We start from the raw sequence: 20,274 nt of genomic DNA on the forward strand, positions 1-20,274 counted from the left end.
GACGGAATTCCAGTGTTGACGCAAATTTCTATAATTTATCAGAGCGGATTTGCAAAATAAATCCCCCCAGACGAGGGCGGGCGGCTCGGGCAAGAGGTCAAATTGGGTTTAAAAAGCAACAACAACGCAGAATGAATAGTTTTCGAAAATGTAAGAGTTCAAAGTTTGGGATGGACTTTAAAGAGATCCCTGAAATCCTGTGAAAAGAAAGCAGTCAGAGTTGTTTGATGATAGCCGATGACAGCTGCATGATATGACACTCGGCACACCCTTTAATGCTGACTGGAGTCTGGAAATGTAAATACAAACTCTTTACAAGCAAACTAGTAAAACCTGCACCGTACAGTATCATGTCACAGAGTCTCCTGCTGAATGCTTTTCCTCCAGTAGTATCAAATGCATGGGCTAGTTTTCTTCAAGGCAGGTTACAGTTAACAGACTGTAGGCATCAATAAGTGCCTATTCCAAAGAAGCCCAAGGATATTGGCCCCATCATCAGAGCAATCTATAAAACTGGCCCTGACTGTGTTGCTGTAGTCCCAAGTGGCTACCTTAGTAACTTTACTACAATCCTTTTGCTATAACAAAACAATGAATTCTTTGTCTCATCTCTCATCTCACCATTTAGTTCTCAAGATCGTGAGAATCATGCTTGTATTGATATCAAACTTGCCTAACCCTAACCCTAACTTGTAGGGGAGGATTGAATTGTTCAATTTGAAAGACATGTAGAAAAATAAAGACATTTAGGCAATATCCTTCATGTGTTACTTGAATTCGCAAGATCAGGTTGATTTTTCCAAATTGGATAAGTTGGCCCTGGGTGGGAGGTGTGTGCTGGTCGGAGCAGAATCTTATTTAACTAGATTACTGACAGACACAGCACAATCTTCTGTACGTGTAAGGTTCTGATTGAAATTAAGTGCATCATCAAAGCATCATCTCAGCACGCTGTAGCAGTCTGTGACTACACGTCAAGCAGGTGGCTGCCACACTCCACCTAGGTTACTTTTGCTGGGCTGCTCCAAACAAAAGGACGCAGGGTGCTGTGGATGAAACCGGTTTATTCTAAAGCACCATGGCCTGGTGCTCCATGGTGCCATGCCAGGAGATCTCTTCTTGCGTGTTTGTTTGGTGATGGCTGGTTTCACCTCTGCACACTGATTATTGAATGGGCACAGCGTACAGTGTGCAACCTCACCCAGCCCCATTCAGACTCTGCCAGGCCAGGCTGCTTAAACCAGCTATCATTCACACACGCATTAACCTAAAGGAATAATAAAGGCTGATACCCTTTGATATTATATACAACTTTTGACATAGATTTCCTATACTTCCCAGGTTGTCTTGTGTAATAATTTACTTTATCATTATTTTCAGTTAGATACTGGCATGTCCAGCCTCTGCTCCAGTGTGCTATTTTCCTAGGTTACAAAGAATTACTTTCACTACCCCTTCTCATCATCAGACACAACATTCTGTAAATTGTACATTTAAAAATTGAATAATCAAATTTATTCTCATAATTTGTATAACAGGAGTGATTATTACTTTTGAAAGCTTGCTAGATATTTGGCAGTATGGTATGATATGCCACGCAGGTAGGGCTGGGCAATTAGGCCTAAAAATAAAATCTATATTTTCAGAATAATTAAAACATTTCGATTTAAACCTAGATTTTTATTCAGTTTTTCTCTAGACAAACTAAAAAGAACAAAATATGTTTTCCATCATTTGGAGCATATTAATAAACCATTTTATCTACGGTATCAATGGGGACCATATATTTTGCAATGCAATATATCACTGCATCTGTGATCGCCTGTCACAAGGCCCTTTCTTGTCATAAGGAATGACTGTTGAAAATGCTGCAGCCAAAGTTACCAGCTTTTTTGCAGGCGCCTTGTGGCTTGAGCTGGCATCTACATCTCTTGTTGCTACACACACATGCATGTGTCTATCTCCGTTGCAGGTGCTGAAACAAGTTGGTCGTGTTCCCAAACATGGAATGTTTTATATGATGGTCAACATAGTTATCTATACCATTTTATTACTAATTAATTCAATTCCATGGGATTTTATTCTTGAAATGGACAAATTGACAATAAGAAAAGAATACAGATCATTTAAAATAAATATATTTTTAATATTTTCCAGTAAATATTGTAGTTATTATTAAAAAAGTGTGGCTTTGTGCATTTCATCATATGTTTTCCATTGAATTCCATTCATGTTTTGTGTTAATTTGTGTTTGCTAAAGAAACACAATCAGGTTGGGGAAGTATCTCTGCTGACTCTTTCCCACTGACCATGACCTTCTTACAATTGTGTACAAAAGGAGCGCAGTCACTCTTTGCTCAGCCACTGCATGTATATTTGTTTTTTACTATTTGCATATTAGATGGTCCGTGAGGTGGCTTGATGACCATTGTGGTACACCTAAAGTAAAGGTTGGGAACCACTTATGCAGTCAAAGTCACGCCCCTTTTGCGGTCCCCCATTGGCCCTTCAGAACCCCTAAGTGGTGGTCACATGCTATGGGATACTTATGGTTGATGCTACAGTGATCTGAAGACATATTTACAATGGTTATGTGTGCCAATGTAGCATCTACAGAAATCAAGTTTAGGTCACAGAACTATTGCACCACTCATAGCATCTCTAGGCTTCCATAGGGTTAGGTTTTTTTACTTAATAATCTAAGAAGACCTTGCATTTATGACGTCCTAGTCTAGAGATTATATAACAATGATCAGGAATGAATAAAACACTTGCCGTTCAAAGCATTCATGTTTAAAATGCATCCCAAGGTTTGAAACTGTCTAGGTCAATATCCCATTATTTGGAGACATTCTCCATAATAAGCAACTATTGTTTGCCATTTTGTCCATCAGTTGAAGCCCACCCCAAGAATCTTTTTCATGTGTTCATACACCACATAGGAGATGCTGACCGCAGGGATGACCTTGAGGAAGTTTGGCGTCAGGCCTCGGTACAGCCCTGGCACACCTTCGTGGAACATGATGTGTTTAAACTGCCCCAACATGGACAGTCTTTGCTGACCCTCGCAGGTGGCTAGGAGAGAAAGGAAGCGAAAATGTTACACAAGTGAATGCTGAGTTATTTGATGGGAATATTTGATTCTGTAGTATTGCCCTCACCCTGAGCCTGCATGCGAGTTCGGACCAGAGCCAAAGGGTAGGAGGCCAGCTGTCCGGAGGTACTGGAGACGGTACCACATCCCAGCAGCACCACAACTCCTGGGTCTGCAGAGCCTTTGCTATACCTCTGGAGCCAGGCATTCTTCAGAGTCTTTGGGGGATGTGAGTTTAGGTTGGAACAATGGGGGGATGGATTGTTAATGGCAGTGGTCAGGAGAAGCAAGGTGTGACATTGAAGTATAATTGTTAACATACAATTATTAATTGAGCCAAACACCCATCCACATACTACACACATCCACCTACATACCTCGTACACTGCCAAGTCAATGCCTGCGTAAGGTATGATGCCCAGCATGTTGGGCAGGTATCCTCTGTAGAATGCGAGTATGCCTTCTTTTCTTAGGATCTGCCCAGCGCAGTCCGCAATCCCTCTGTACTGCCCTGTCTTTCTGAGGGTAAGACGAGTCTTCAACACCTGCACAGGAGAGGAGACGGGTATAAGGTGGGTGTGTAGGCAATGTGTGTATCTCAAAAATACAGCAAAAGAGAGATGATACATAAAATAATGTAAAACCTCCATCGGGTAGATAAGAGTCTGGGCGGAAACTCCGGCTAGGGATCCAGCAACAAACCTCTCCTGTACCCTCAGTGCGCCCCCTTCACGACTACTCCGGATTCGGCACTTGATCTACAGGGCGAACGGGGTACAGACAAAGGAGCATTTTAAGAATGAATGAATGAATGTATTACATCTCAGTTTGATTCATTGTTTCCATTTCACACCTTTCACAGAGTGTATAAAGAAGGGTTTTACATATATTCCTCGATAAATACTACATACATAAACAGCAATATAAATATTTTAATAAATAATGTCCAACGTGGATGGCAAATGTGCATGCTAAATTGCAAGCAATAACCCTCCTTTTTGTCAATTCTTTTCCCCTCATTAAACTTCAAGTTCTGTTTTCTTTGCCCCTACCTGTTCATAAACCATGAACTTGATCGCTGTTTCAGGGGCAATCTTGAGGACATTAATGCCATTTCCTCTCCAGAGTGAGAAAACGCCTCCCTCCTGAATGATCAATTTAAACCCTGCCCAAAGGTTTATCCTCTTGGTAGTTGTGCAGCGCACCTTAAATGAATCAACCATAGGGTTAAGGACAATGGGAATCACATTCAAATGAGGAGGATAGATAAAAGGTTCATGATACAACAGCTTACTATTTGTGTAGCCTACGATTACAAAAAAACATGCATTCTACTGACAACAATCTTCCAGGCTCTACCAACCCACTATCCCAGGCTCACTCATTCGCCTCGACCGGGGTCAGTCTAACATGTGGTCACGATCTTACCTGCAGAAAGACCTTGAGTCGGTCCAGAGGGGCAGTCACTGTCCGCGACACTGCCCCGGCCATTGCCCCAGCCATCAGCTGTCTCCACACGGTTCCTGAGCTATGCTCTCGTTCGCTGAATTCATCCGGTACAGTATGATGTTCACCAATGTTAAACATCTAGATGACATGACACTGGTGTTGATACATTGGTTCAATTTAAAATCAGCATACTTCATTATTTTCACCAATGACAATTTGGCAAAATCCCTACTTTTCAAAGCTGTGGACTGATAAGAGAACCTGCTGTGATGGTGTACCGCCTCTCATTCTTATTTAAGTCTGTACTACAGAAGTTCCACTTAAGATTTTATATTTTTTAAATGCCCTGCCAGTTAGAGGATTTGGCAGGTTTGCTGAGATTAGTTAATTGTTGACGTCTGATGTCTATGCTGAGATGAAGATCAGCCATGAACTCTCACCCTCTTGCAGTGTTGGCGCGATCCAAAATTGGACAGTTGGTGATTAACATCCATTATGTCCTAAATTACTGTTTAGCAGCTCCCATAGCTGTATCATTGCTTGCCCAACCAATTTAAGCACACACAAACTGCCCTGGCTAGGTAACTTTCTCAAAAAGTGGCCGCAAACAAACAAATCCACAAGTTATGATTCTGTATTTTACCTGCAACTGCGCACGGCCACCGACTTAAGAGGCTGAGTTTGTATTCTGCACAAAAATAATGGCTATAGGCAGTTATAGGCAGTGTGATGAATCTGTATCCTGAATGCAGTGTAACATTTCAATAAGTAGCGAGGGCAGGTTTAATCAGTTACTGATTTGACCACAGAGAGAGCTGCTAACACTTCATTATTATGGATGTCAATTGCTTGCTAACTGCCCAGTTTCGGGAATGCGAGTTCACAGCTAGAGTGAGTTGAACCAAAAAGTCCTGGCGGTTTTACATCATGGACTTAGACAATGTCAACAGTTCACCTGGGGCCTTGACAAACCAGCCAAATGCAAATATATATATTTTTTTAAATCTTGGTGTACAAATGTGGTTGACGAACATGTGAGCGTTTCCAGAAGTGGGCGATCTCCTCCAGGTTTTGAAAATGGTTGAACAGGAAATTATCTCGCCACTGATTCCAGTCTATTGACATTGTGCCGTCTCTGTCCATACTGGGGAAAATACACAAACAAGCTGAACGTAAGAATGACACACTGAATATGATGTCAACTATCTAACTACCACTTCTCTTAATCCTGGATTGCTTCATATATGCAGTTCCTTGGTTAGGGCTCTCTCTCTCTCTCTCTCTCTCTCTCTCTCTCTCTCTCTCTCTCGCTCTCACTCTCTCACCTCTGCAGTATCCTGGTGGCCTGTTCCATGGTGACCTCCACTCCCAGGCTCTGGAGGGACTGTTGAATCTCTTTCACATCAATGTGTCCTAATACAAGGCATAAGGCATGGGACAAACAATCAACCTTGGTATGGTCTGTATACAGCTAAAACCAATATATCCATCTATCTCCTTATCAAAATTGGATCGTCCCAAGAAGTGATGACAAAAAGCACATTTAATTTTTTCTGTCGTGGCAATTCCCTTTAACAGAGATTGCGTCTAGGCCAGATGAGATTTCCATTGCAAAAAAGCACACAATACATTGGAAAGCAATTATCCTAAGTTTAATGCATGCATACATTAGACCCCTCTCTAGCAGAGTGAGTCCAGAATACAGTTTGACAGAGTTATTATACTGTTTCAGATCCTCCCCATATTGCAGATGTCAATAATCAAATCAAGTAATGTTTGCCCAAAACACAGAGTTGCCTGTGTTCTTATCAAGCAGAAGAGTGCCTAAGAGGATGTCTTCTCCTTTGTGACCGGTTTACCCAAGTACGAAGGTTAACACTATTGGTTGACTCCAAGGAAGGTAGGCCGGCGACCCATAGAGAAGGAAAGGTGGGACCGCTGACCACAGCACAAGGGCATTGATTCCAAGAAGGAAGGTGGGACAGCTGACCAGAGCACATGGGATAACATTTTGACGACATCGCTCACTTGTGAGGTGGTTGAATCAAACACAAAGGTCAATGAATAGTCGACTCTGAGGAAAGGCAGGATGGCAAGACAATATTTGAAAGGAAAGGCCTAAGTTATAAAAACAAACATGTAATTTTTCTATCACATTTCGCTCACCAAAATGTTTTTTTTGCTGGTGAAATGGGTACTTGGCTGAAAGATATCCTCATGGGTCTATTAATAAAATAGTTTTAGAACCACTGTACTAGTTAATTTGTTCCATCTGTCATTATTAAGCATGTGCTCACCATCATTGTTGCGGTCCAGGTTGTGGAACATGCGGGACAGCCTCTTTTCATGAGCTCGTAAGTACTCTGAGAACTCCTCAAAGTCCAGCATACCATCGTGGTTACTGTCGCCTTGTCGCACAATCTGTCCAATAAAAACGGATGGTACTTATTAGAGAATCAGGCTTAATTTGTTGAGCCTCCTCAGTAATTTTGAGCCTCCTCCTAAAGTTTTTTTAGAGAATAGTGTTTGAATAACATTTTCATTTTTTCTTTATGTTAGGACCGCCCAAACTTTATTTCAGGGGAGCTCATGTGTCCCTCATGCGCCCTTGGCTCCCCCATTGTGTGAACACTGACCAAAACCCAGATGCAAAATGTTGGAGCGTCCAATTGATAATTCCCACTTCAGGCAGGCTAACAGACTTCAATGCATGGGTCAACAACAAGGGTTAGTTGTGACATTAACAATTGCCACTATTGAGAATATACATTAAACCATGGATCTATCTCCAGCATATTTTCAAGTTCCCCTCTTTACATGCTTAATTTAGCCTGAGGCACTACACTTTATAACTTTATTCTATATTTCACTTATTTATAAATCGTGTACACACATGTCTTGTGTGAAGCAGTTGCATGTCGACCAAGCATTTGAATAGCATTTTGATTTAAGGGCTTTATAGTTTATTATGCAACTAGATGACAACATTTTAATATCAATAACTTTGTATTAATAAGCCTGTATTCGTTAACAGTGACCACCCACCTCCTCTGCATCATCCCATTGTAATCCGCGCGCGGCGAGTCCAATCCTCAGTTCATTGATGTCCACTCTTCCGTCGTAATTGAGGTCGAGCTGTTTGAATAGTTCCGCATATGTGTGCCCCCGATCAGTCTCTGGGTCCACACATCCTTCATCCTTCTCACGACAGCGAGTCTGGGTCCATCCAAAGCAGAACCATGGCCTGTAGTCGCCCATGTGTGTGTGTGTGTGTGTGTGTGTGTGTGTGTGTGTGTGTGTGTGTGTGTGTGTGCGTGTGTGTGTGTGCGTGCGACTGTGCGTGTGTGTGCGTGCGTGTGTCTCGACTCCCCCGTAAAAGCCGGTTTGTATGTAAATCTGAAAAAGAGGCAGTAGACTATGACATATTTAAATGCCCTAGTCTTTCTGTACGCACTCAGAACTCCCGGTAGATGAGATATGCAACTGGTGTTCACACTTGCATCAACTTGCACATAGGCTATCCGCCAGTAAATTGATAGATTGTTACCTGTATGCTTAATGCCACCGAGGTCCAACTGATCACCTTAGCTTTGTCGACCTCGTCCCTTACGTATTTAGTTGTCTCATGTTATCGCCACGCGGTCATTTAACATACAAGTATGCGTGGTATCGGCGGCACAATGATCCAGGGGACTCGAGGAACGAAGTAGGCTAACACGAAGTAAAGCTTCCCGCCGACGAAACATTTTATATCACTGTGACACATCTGTCCGTGCGCTCAAAATCCGAAACTTTACTAGACCCTACTGTCAGTCTTCAAACACAGACTAATGAATTACACTTGCTAATTAACTACGCTTCATTTTTAGACGATGTTTAGACAGTATACACACTTATTCACGCCGGAAGGTGCGGAACGACCTTAGGGAACAAGAGTTTATTGGCTTATCGGAGGACAGGAACGAGTGGATTATACAGAGTGACGCGGCGCGTGGAAAGCGTCCGTTCAGCACTGATGGGATGAGCAGGCACGCGGCTCGACGCGCGGGTCAGACAGACTTGAGGAATGCTTTAAGACAATTAAAATTGCATATGTATTCAGATAATTAAAGGCGTGGATGACCCCCCATTGTTTAATGCAGGGAGATAAATTAAGACTGCTACTCATTTAACGTCATCACATTGTAGGCTTTCATTGTCGATTTATTTACTGAATGCGCGTCAGACTGTGGTGAGAACTGAGAAACAATAGAGGGCGCTGTAGTACGATGTTTCCTCCTACAATTGCCTTCCCGGATCTTCCATTATTAGATTAAAAGATTGTCATCCCCAAAGGGTGGCACTAATACTTGTTCAGGTAGATTGTAGGTATAGAATTTATGGCAGAAATGTAGGCTGTGGTTTCCTGACTGTAAGCAACTAGGCCTACATAAACCTGTAGACACGCACAAAACCTTTATATATATTATAACAATAATTAGGACGCTATATATGTTTGTGTCCACATAGGTGTCATTATGTGCTTTGTAAACATTATTGGTGAAATTCACCAATAATGGCCAAATTCACTGTTGGCCATCTTGGATATATTAGTCATAGACACAGGCGAAAGCAGTATCATATCTTCAAAAGGTCTCTCCATTTTGACCGTGAAGACGATGCTGATAATCACAAGCTGAGGCATAGAAGAGGGGGGGGGGGGGGGGGCGGCCAAAGAGGCAGACCTCAGTGGGGGAGGGGGCAGCGTGTCTGGTCACGTATGGAAGGCCAAAGGGGTCACAACTAGGCTGCATTGTAGACGTGTATTGATTTAAATCACAATGCGGTTGCTTATTTTGCACTTACGAAGACCCGCTCGCGGAGGTTGTGATTCGGGTTGGGGCTGATATTAATGTTATCTATGGAATCAAATAAGGGTCAAAAGTATTGTAGCTGTGTTTTACCACATATTAATGTGTGAACAGATTTTGTGTGACATCATTTAAATGTGAGAATTTGAACAGATATAGTTAATTTGCAGTTACATATAAAGGTTTGCAGTGACAAAAAGGTTTTCAGTTACACATCAGGTTTGCAGTTACACATCTATCTGTTTGTAGAGGAAAAAACATTTATAGCTGTAATAAATTGACGATATTATCTACGATAATAACCTAAGGGAACCAAACTTTTGTCCCACATTTAATGCTTTCGCATGAATAACCAATGGATATCTAATGGCATATAATCTGACTATGCAATCAAGAAACTAATTTCCCTATCCAATCACAGAGCCAAGGGGAGAACTATTCTAGCAGCAATGGATAGATTGCCTGGGGCCCAGACCCCCAAATAAGATCATTAATTAATAAAATCGGATAAACTCCTGATAGACTAACATTTAATGGAATAAGGCTGGAGAGACAAACATTGATATATGAGTGCACAGGGGCTGGAACATCAAGTTGAGCTTCTGAGTCTAATGTTAGCTGGGGGGAGGCTGCCCACTTGTTTCTTAACTAATCATGTGAATATAGTTTAGCCAGTTTTGAAGAGAACATCATTCCACATGATGGTTTCAAGAAAAGGCTAGATTGGTGATTGGTCCTCATTATGTGGCCAACAAAAATGAACAGGACATTGAATTATAAAAGTTTGCTGATAAGTTGGTTTTGCAGAGATTGGCAAATAAATCCACCTCATGGTGTGTTCCAGATGCCTCGGACACCAGCCTTCCGAGATGCAAGTGGGGAAATTTCCCATCTTTCTTGCGGCATTTCATGGAGGCACACCCCCTTTTGGTCGGTCCCCCTCGGAATTCTGAGAGTATACCGAGTTCAGTGATGGTGCAATCCATTTGTATGGTATGCCGGTACGTCCAACCTGCTCTAGCGAGAATGTGACGTAATTTCCTGGCTTGCAGCACTTATAGCTTTCCCGTATCTCATTGGCTAGTCATTGTTATTGTTAGCTACTTTAGCCTCTTTAGCAAACCAGCTCGAAAACAAAAACTTTACTTTGTATTGCACGCACAGCAAGACCGTGTAATGCATAAATTGGTGACCGGAATAAAGTAGCAATGTAATCAAGTGTGTAAGAGTGCAAACACGGAAGAAACGCTCTCTGAAAAACCAACCATCAAGCCCCACCCATAGTCAAAGCCCCCCTTCATGTATCTCCCTGTGAAGGCCCTCCCTCTGGCCACTTTGACAGGTAAAACATTTCAATAAATGCACACATGAACCACTGGCATAACGATAGAACAGGGAAAAGCTCAAGGTTTTCTTTACCTTTCCCCAGACTTTCAAGCCCCTCTTGCTCAGTGCCCATCTTGGATCATACACAGTTTGATGGCTGTTGGGTCCATGCTCCTTAACAGCTCTCCTCAGCTGTCTGCTCGCCCTTTCTCAGAGTGCTATGCGTCTTGGCAATAGCGATGCGTTTTACTAACATGGTTCGACAACACCTATCCACACATCCTATTCGGTCCAAGCATCGCCCCCTGCCCTTTCTGGGGCTGGTGGAGACAGCATAGGTGGCTCATCTCTTGGAGAAAGGGTGTTACAACCCCTAGTCTAGGGGCTGTCCCTATTGCTCCCCCCATCGAGTCACACCAAGTGTACTCTCACTACTCCCTGTTTCCCAAGAAGTCAAGGGGAGATGAGACCCATTCTGAAACGCATTTTCAACAAGTCGGTTGCTTTGAGGTAATGAAGAACGCTCACTATCAGAGCGATGTGTGAGAGATTGGTTCACATCCCTGGATCTCAAGGATGCCGACTTCCACATCCCTATTCTCAAGGCATTCTCAAGACATTCCTTCGCTATTTGCCTTTATGGGTGTGACTTACGAATACCAGTGCCTGCCATCCAGTTACTCTCTGGTCTGGCGCACCTTCTCAAAGTAGGTAGAGGCAGCGATATATTAACACACAGGGGTAGTAGTGCACTCTTCTGCCCTCCACCGAGCATCGGTCGAGCTCTGGCTATGGACTCATCAGGAACATGCTTGGCCTCAAAGCCCTGCATATCGTGGGCGCGCAGAACCTTGCAATGGCGGTTCTCGCAGAGATGAGTGGTGTTTTCATCCTGACATTTTCAGACTGATCTGACAGAGGTTCGGGATGGTTCAGGTGGACCTGTTTGCGTCCAGATAAATCACCCATCCCCCACTACATGATGCAGTTCTCTCTCACCCCGCAGGATCATTCTTTGTTGTTGGCAGGGGGACATGATGGCACACACACCGTAGCTGTGGGCTCTCTTGTATGCATTCCCATTGCTTCAGCTGATTTACCCACCACGCCACAGTCCCTACTGGAGAAGGGTTCAGATTGGTCCAATTTAAGAGTCAAGAAATCCTCGCTAGGGGCTAGACATGTGAAATCTGTTTCCGCATGCTGACACCACGCCTCGGCTCTTCCCACAGTTTTGCATTGGATATCCACAGACCCTTTCGAGCCTGTGTCTTAAGCAACTGTTGGTGCCTTATGATGCCTTCTATTTGTCTCGTAATCGCGACTTGCAGCTCGGGTATGACGTCACATCCATCTCGTAAAACGAGTGACCCAGGGTTTTTCATTCTATTTGGCACACAACAAGACGAGTCGGAGCTCTGCTTTCTGCTCAAGAATCGGCATTGTTGTCATAGCAACATGGAGCGTCTCTAGCCAATTTCAGCGGCACAAGCTACAAAATAGGCGGTATTTAACACATAAGACTGTAACGACATGCCTATAGGTAACAGTATACAGTGCTATGTGTATGACTTCTTCATTTGGTTACAACAAAAACACAAGTGCTTAAAATAGTAGAAAACCACAATGTTTACTACATGTGATGCTCGGAGTAGCCATCTTTGTTACTGAACTCGGGGTCCTCTGAGTTCAGATGAGTTGACGAGTCGTTTTTACGACCTCGGGGGCGTTCTATTTGCAACTTCCGGTTCGTAACTCGGAAATCCGACTCGCAGATCGAGTCGGGTGGACAAATAGAAGGCACCATTATCCTTTAAGATGGCGCCTTTACTGGCCTTGGTTTCTGCCAAACGCACCAGTGAGTTGGCTGCTCTGTCTGTGAGCCTGAGCTGCCTGGTACTCAAAGAGGAAAGCTTTTTTGCGCTGTTTAGACCCAACCCTGCTTTCCACCCCTAAGAACATTAGTAGTTATTTTCAGTTGAGTGATATTGTGCTTATGGCTTTCCACCCCCTTCCTTAATCTAGTGAGTCAGAGGCAGCACTGCATCTTTTGTGCCTGGTGCAGGCATTCAAGTCCACACAGCAGTGGTTTGTGTGTAATAGTGATGCTGCCAAGGGCCGCACTCTCAGCAGTGTTTTAATCACTGGTTATGCAAGGGTGTTTGGTTAGCTTACACTCGGTAGGGCTCAGTGCCACCACTGGGTGTTAGAGGTCATTCTACACGGGGTGTGGTTGCCTCTACAGCTTTTCTTTAAGGCATGTCGCTGGAAGACATTTGCGCAGATGTGTCATGGTCTCCCCCCAGCCCCTTTGTCCATCTTTACAGGCTGGACATGACCAGGGGCTCTCTTGGCCACTCTCAGTTGGAGTCGGGACTAAGCCTCTCACAAGGTGTAAGGCTTGTCACTTGTGGCTATTCAATTTTGGAACTTTGCTGTTTGCTTAAAGGAAAACTTCAGGATCAACCCTGAACCTGTTTTCTGAGAGACTAATGCAGACAATGATTTTTGAGATCGGTCCAGAATTGAGTGAGAATGATGAAGCCGTAATCGGCAAATAATAAATAGCAATGTACTCCTTTGGGGCAATAGCACCCTTCTATATACAGTACGTCCTCTACAAGTCCTCTACAAGTCCTTGTTTTTGCCACTGACTGCTTAGATAAGATCATTATGGATCCCTACAGAGTAACCTCTGGCTTGATGATGGTGGGTTTGTGAATGTGTCCAACCATGTCTGGCCCAATGAGAGTTGAGTTTAGTTGTTGCAGGAAGAGAACAGTGGAAATGTGAGTGAGCACTAGGGTCAGAGAGTTTGTTGTGTTGGTCTACGGAAAGCGTAGCTAAGTGCTATCTAAATGACCCGGGTAAAGGAGAGTTGGATTGACACTGGGGAAGTATCCTGCAACAAAACAAGGCAGCAATGAGATTTCAGAGACACAATAGTTTGGTATTGTGGGAAGCAATAAGAAACAATGATCAAGCAAAAGGTTGTTTGATTTATTTATCTTCAGGGAACCTTTCCAAAATGATAGAATGTAATCTGAATCTGTCAGAAGCAAAGACTATCCCTTTTAGAGGGTGTACATTGAAAGGGGCTATTGGCCCAAAGGATTTCATTGCATAATTTTTGTGGATTATGTACGGCTTCATCGTTCTCACTCAATACTCTACCAAGCTCTTTTAACCGTTCCCCGCCTTAGTCCCTTTGACCCAAAATTATCGGAAAATAGGCTCCAGATTGAACATTCCCAAAATTTTCCTTCAAGGCTATCCCTCCTATCTCCCATTGGTGTCCCAGGGCTACGTTGGGATTAGGAGTGCCCGGGTTTTCTTTGGCTACAGTAACAGATTGAAGCTGGCGTGATGAATATCCTGTCCTCTAGCTACTGATGATATGTGCTGTTTCTGCATTTCATCCCTGTCTCTTGTATGCTTTGCGTTTAAAAGGGCAGGTTATGTTTGATGTCATGTGCTTCGGTGGACTTTTAGTTTATCTTTGCCTATATTCCTTGCCATTGATAATTGATAAAGCTAATCAAAATAATATATCGTATGTAGAAGGAAAATGTACTCATAATCTGCTCTGAGACACAGCTTGTTCTATCACTATTTTGACATTGATTTTGTCTTTTGCAATAACTAAACCATTCTAATATTGATAATTATTGTACTTTAAATCGCAGTAACCTATATAAACATAACTAGGCCTATATTCTACTTTACATCAAACAAATAAAGCCTATTGCCGAAAAACAATCATGTGTATGTATGTGTGTGTGTGTGTGTGTGTGTGTGTGTGTGTGTGTGTGTGTGTGTGTGTGTGTGTGTGTGTGTGTGTGTGTGTGTGTGTGTGTGTGTGTGTGTGTGTGTGTGTGTGCGTGCGTGTGTGTGTGTGTGTGATCATGCACATCATCATGTGAGCGAGAGATGCAGAGTTTGTACCTAAATTCAATTTGAAGGTAGTAGAGAAAGGAAAGGGGGAACTGAGGTGGAAAAGACACACACACCGGGTGAGAGGGCAGGAGAGCGCCAGACAGCCGCGTGGAGGAGGGGTTCATTCAAAGGGAGGGTGGGTGGGAGGGGATGGGAGGTTGCGGGAGAGAAAACAGAGGGGGTTGGAGAGAAAAACCAAGCAGCACGTACAATTTGTATATTCACGCAGACACCGTCTATGGGTGTCCCGGTTTGCTCTCTCTATCATTCTCTCTCACTCCCCTCTCGCTGTCTCTCACACATACACACACACACACACACTTTTCTCACTCTCCGTCAGCTACTAGCACAAAGAGAAGACACCAGACAACCCGCAGTTACAGTTAATGCAACGGCGACCACAAGAAGACAAAAAAGACCCAAGGCGTCATCGCCGGAGCATGGTAAGGAAAGCAAGCAGAGTGCATCCATGTCTTTGGCTCTGGACACCTGGTAAGTTGCATCCATGTCTCTGGTGCGCTATATTTATTTTTCTTATTTTGAACACCCATAATCCCAGGGATTTCTTATAATAGGCACTGTCCTTTGTGCGGCACGCAGGCTAACTGCGAGCGCAACGAGACAGGAGTGGGTTTGACATCGGTCCCCACCTGAAGGCTTCCCGGCGGTTGACACAAAGCTGATGTGACATGTGTCCACTGCTCTTTGACCACTGTAGACGTGATGCAATGACAAGACAGGGAGAGACCGCAATAGAGTGATATAACACATCCTGAGAAGCGACAACACTATTCTCTTAACTATTTCCCATGTTTGCTCCACTCTCCTCCTCATTCACATGACCGGAGGGCAATGAGGCGCAGCATTGAAGTATCTCTAAGGTGTGTGTCCATCTCTGTCTTCTTTTATATCTTCTTGCAGGATCTGTTTTATGGAAGAAGGGAGGGCACATGTGTGTTGACATGGTGTTTTTGATGTGGGGTATTTGTTGTCATTATCCCCACACATCTGGGCATTTTTATAAATGCGTTTTGGCTGTGTGATTAATGTTACCTACATGCTTGCTTTAGTAGCAGCTGAATGGGTGTGTGGGGGATGCGCATGCGTTTTGGGTGTCTATACGTTACATGAGACCTGAGTTGGCGGCAAAAAATGCTAATTACAATTATATTCATGTATTGATCCAGTCTGGCCCAGGTAGCTTGGTGTAGAATCAGTCAGCCAGACACTAGTGGGGGCAGGGATACCACCATGACCATTAACTTAACTCATCCAGCTCAAACATCAATAACACACGTCAGACACACACACTTACAGACACACACACACAAACAAGCTGAAATGTGTCTTTTGAGTAGTGATAAAAAACTCAATCTTTAATCTCTAACTAATAGCATAGCATTAAATCCAGGCATGCTCTATACTCATGTGCATCCACACACACAAACACACAGACGCACGCACACGCACGCACACGCACACACACACACACACACACACACACACACACATACACCAAAACACCCAGCCCCCAAAAAGCTTCCCTGGTAACGGCTGTGCCTCCCTTGAACTCATTCACCGAGGGGGAGGTCACTGGTTCAAGTCCCAGGGGGGGTTAGTGGGGGCATTTTTTTTTTCAGTCTCAGTTGTCTGTCTTGACCCCTCCTCCTCTGCTTGGACGCTATCATTTGCGCTATTGCTCAAATGCAGTGCCACGGACTAGTGGTGTGGCTAATCTTGTCTCCGGGATCAGAGAATAAGCGTCAGGAATCAACAGCATTGACAGGCTTGTATGGACACACACTGAAACTGGGAATAACACACGTTGACTTGACCTTGGAATTGTGTGTCTACAACTATATTTATGTGCTGATACTAAAGTTGAGTGTCGTTGTTGACGCAGAGTTGTGCCTCTGTTAATGTAATATTGGTGTTTTTTTATGTGTGCATGTGTGCTTTTGGTGTTCATGACTGTGTGTGATTTCTCTGTGTTTAACGTGCTAGGTTTTGTTTTGTGCTTACAAGCAGGTCAGTCCTCTAATGCTAAAATCCTCCAACGTCTGAAACAACAGACATTGACGCCAGACACCATGCAAACTAAGGTATTCCTTGTTTAGTCTTCATGTTGTACACAAGGTTCTCTCTATCCATGCAAATGCACAGAAACACACAAACACATGCGTCTTTGCTTATAGGAAACAAGAGCGGCTGACCTTTGACTTTACCATTCAACATGTCTGAACATACCAAGCCTGGAATCGATCAACACTCTCCTCACCCAGACAGTCTCCCTTCCCCCCTTCCTTCAATAATTTCCCTCCTTCTGTGCTCTGACCCACCTCCTCTCTGAACACACACACACACACACAACCTTATATTTAGACCTTTCAACGGTGTACCTATATATTATTAATTCCAGATATTTCAATATTCAGTAAACATAAGCCCCAGTGCCAGCTCGTATTTTCATACAGAACTTATTACAGCTACATACTTTAAAATGCTTAAGGTGGAAGTGGTGCAAAGTGCAGGAAGGGGTTCTACCTTGACAACTTGTCATATTCACATATTCATGGTGTTCCCAACCTGCTAATGCTTGACTCTCAGGCTAGGGGGCGGGGGTCGGGGGTCTTTGGGACTTGGGGGAACATTCAACGCTGTCGGTGAGTTTGTGACTCAGATAAACCATCGGGCGTAGAGTGTACCCTTGGGTTTCAATGTTCGACTAAACAGATATTCAGCAAGAAGCCCAAGGCCTCTTATTGACAATCACCGACAAAAGAAGTAAGAATAACAGTTTTGTGTTGTTGGTATAATTTTAGTCTTTAGGCTAATATTGGTTCAAATATAAGCAAAGTGCTTCACTAGAACCTTACAACACCGGGTAACAAGGTCTGCATGCTCTCTTTCTCTTCAAGGATAGTTCCTTTTTGTGAATTAAAAGAGAATACATGAAAATGGAGTAAGATCTGTGCTTCACTATAGCGGGATTCCAGTTCACATTCATCGCTGTCGGTGGGTTGAGAATAATGCTGTCAACTTGCCGGACGCTGAATGTCAATGATATCCAGGCGTATGCAACTCCTTAACACAAGATGGACCGTCCACCACGTTAGATAGATCTGCATTCAACATCATGGGTAAGAAACGGTTGCCGAAACGATATCTTTAGTTTCAATTAAAGATATCTACAATTATAGACAAAGGAGCTAGTAAGAGAAGGGTTACACAAACAAGTAGACATGTTTGAACTTTAATGTGTTTGTTTTTTATGAATGCATTGCTTTAAAGAAGTGTAGAAACGTAAACCTTATGCTGTAAGGAACAGTCTTCTAATAGTCTTCTAATATAAATAAAGCATTTTAATACATGGAATGTTACGTATTTTTCTGATGGGGGGGGTAAATGTTATTCTCTGTGATATATGATGCTCATGGGCAGAAAAAGAAGTATGGATTTAAGAATCTAAAAAATAATGATATGTAACAAACGGATGATGGATGGATGATTTATTCACCACCCACTTTCCTGATTATTTCTAACCATATTCAATATTAGACATGAGTTCATGACCTAAACAAATGATTGCTTTGTAGCAAATAGGACACATATGAAACTGAATGGTGTGTTCAGTAACATTTGATTATTTGTCAAATGTACTGCACTGAACTTAAAAAGTCCAGGGTCCTGTATATAGAAACAGATGTTGGGCCACCATTACTAAGAGCTGATCACCTGTCTGCGATTTGCTTGAATCAATCGCTCTCAATCATATGATTAAAAGTCTCAATAATGGCTTACTTATTTCTAGAAAGAGTAAAAGGTCAGCTAAATCAACATTTTGCTGAAGGCACACAATTAACTTATTTATGTAAGAGGCCTCTGGATGAGAGTATACCCGCCTGTGGCAGTCATGTGCACCCTTCTCTGTACTATGGAGGTTCACTGGGGCTCGAGGCTGTCAGGGAATATGCAACGAGCACGTGAGGAGCCACCATTGCTTCTTGATTCAGCAGAACAAGCTACTTATTCAATATCAATTTTAAACTGACACAAGACTGGTCTCTTGTGTCACATGATCACAGATCTATTTTCAAAACCGAATTGCAGAGCAAAAGGTATAATCTGTGAGCCTATATGCTCTAATTAAAATGTTTTTTGTTTAATCAATAAAAGAAACATGTTAGAGGATTATTGTTTGTTGGCTAAAGAAATGTTTTACTTCACATGGAAAATATGATTTATTCCAGTTCATCAGCTGCAGTGACCAGTTCATTAACTTGAGACTCCCATGTTTCAGGAAATCTTAAATTGCATTTCAAAACAATCAATAAATAAATACTTATAAATACTACTGTAGATATAAAGATATGTAGATATGTGTGTTAGTTGAATTGTCCCAAAAAATGTACGACAGTGCATTATTATTGGAAGTAAACAATTTATTTTAATATTTTGGTCATTTCAAATTACATACATGTGATGGCTATATGCTTGATCCAAAATAAAATGCAGAAAGATCAATGTGTGGGTGGTATCCAAGTTAGGCGTTGCTCTGCACCAATTTGACCCCATAAAGAAACGAGTCTGCGTTTGGTGCCATGCCCGAGAATGTTTATTACGTTATAGTATAGTCTGGCGGTCAAACACTAGTTAAAATATCATATATTATTCTCCTTGTCCTCCTCCATTTGGATCGGTAGCCATGAATCTTTATGCAGCTTTTCGGTGGTCTCTACCTCTTTGACACTCGGGGGCTGCGTTGTCTGCATATGCACTGGAAGATTCTTGAATTCCGCATCATTCACATCATAGTCCTTCATCTTAGAGTCCAGTATCCACCAGCGTCCGGCAAAGCCCACATCCACTACCCGCTCATGAAGCGACCTCCAAGGTATAGACAGGTTCCCGCACTGGGCTTCGTAGAGGTCCGCCTCGGGGTCATAATCAGCGCAGAAGGTCAGGGCAACCACTCCCAGGCTGATATGGCGCAAACGACCTTCGTTGCGCAACTTCACCAGATTCAGCACGTGCTGGTCCGAGGTTTCACTTCGTATCCATGGCGACAGCAGACCCAGCTTGTTGGAGACGTCCAGCAGCTCCGTCTCGAAGGAGGTTTCGTCCGGCTGGGTGTAGATGCAAGCCCCGGTACCGCCGAGCAGGCCGATATACACCGAGGATTTAACCGGACGGTTCCAGATGCCGAGTCCCACTTCTCGCACTGCCTCCTTGTAGTCTAAAAGCACGCCGGAGCACCACGTCCCTGCGGAGGAAAATGACAAAGAAATGCCATCTCAATCTTCGAAATATAATTTAACTTTGAATAAACGACGAAGGGGTAGCCCCAATATTTGTAGGAAAATTCAAACACTGTTAGCAGGCAGCAGAACAAGTTTCCAAAATCTGGACTCAACGTTGATGTCAACTACAGTTATATATACACAATAACACAAGCTGAATAACCACACGTTCTCAGGGTTACTCACCCACTCTACTCTTTTTTAATCTCTCCCATCGGGTAGTTTTGACGGCCGCTGCGGCGGAGCAGAGTCTCCTGGTCACCAAGGAGGTAGCCATTTTCTTCCCAGGATGCCCCACGTAGTCACGTGACCAGGTTGT

The 20,274-nt window shown here is 43.2% G+C and overlaps 2 protein-coding genes across 2 annotated transcripts; both read right to left on the reverse strand.

The window, feature by feature from the left end:
* Window positions 1–2,890: 2,890 nt before the first annotated feature.
* On the reverse strand, window positions 2,891–7,801 carry slc25a23b (solute carrier family 25 member 23b; the record flags this gene model as incomplete). Its single annotated transcript, XM_084463420.1, has 10 exons — window positions 2,891–3,075; window positions 3,162–3,312; window positions 3,472–3,639; window positions 3,739–3,852; window positions 4,147–4,299; window positions 4,523–4,681; window positions 5,576–5,687; window positions 5,869–5,956; window positions 6,841–6,964; window positions 7,589–7,801. The coding sequence occupies 10 exons, from the start codon at window positions 7,799–7,801 to the stop codon at window positions 2,891–2,893; spliced, it is 1,467 nt and encodes a 488-aa protein (XP_084319546.1).
* An 11,289-nt stretch (window positions 7,802–19,090) lies between these two features.
* On the reverse strand, window positions 19,091–20,232 carry timm29 (translocase of inner mitochondrial membrane 29; the record flags this gene model as incomplete). Its single annotated transcript, XM_084487096.1, has 2 exons — window positions 19,091–19,918; window positions 20,142–20,232. The coding sequence occupies 2 exons, from the start codon at window positions 20,230–20,232 to the stop codon at window positions 19,317–19,319; spliced, it is 693 nt and encodes a 230-aa protein (XP_084343222.1). The 3' UTR covers window positions 19,091–19,316.
* Window positions 20,233–20,274: the final 42 nt, after the last annotated feature.

The sequence above is a fragment of the Micromesistius poutassou genome (genome assembly GCF_964030765.1).
Source record: "Micromesistius poutassou genome assembly, chromosome: 1".
In the NCBI taxonomy this organism is placed as follows: Eukaryota; Metazoa; Chordata; class Actinopteri; order Gadiformes; family Gadidae; genus Micromesistius; species Micromesistius poutassou.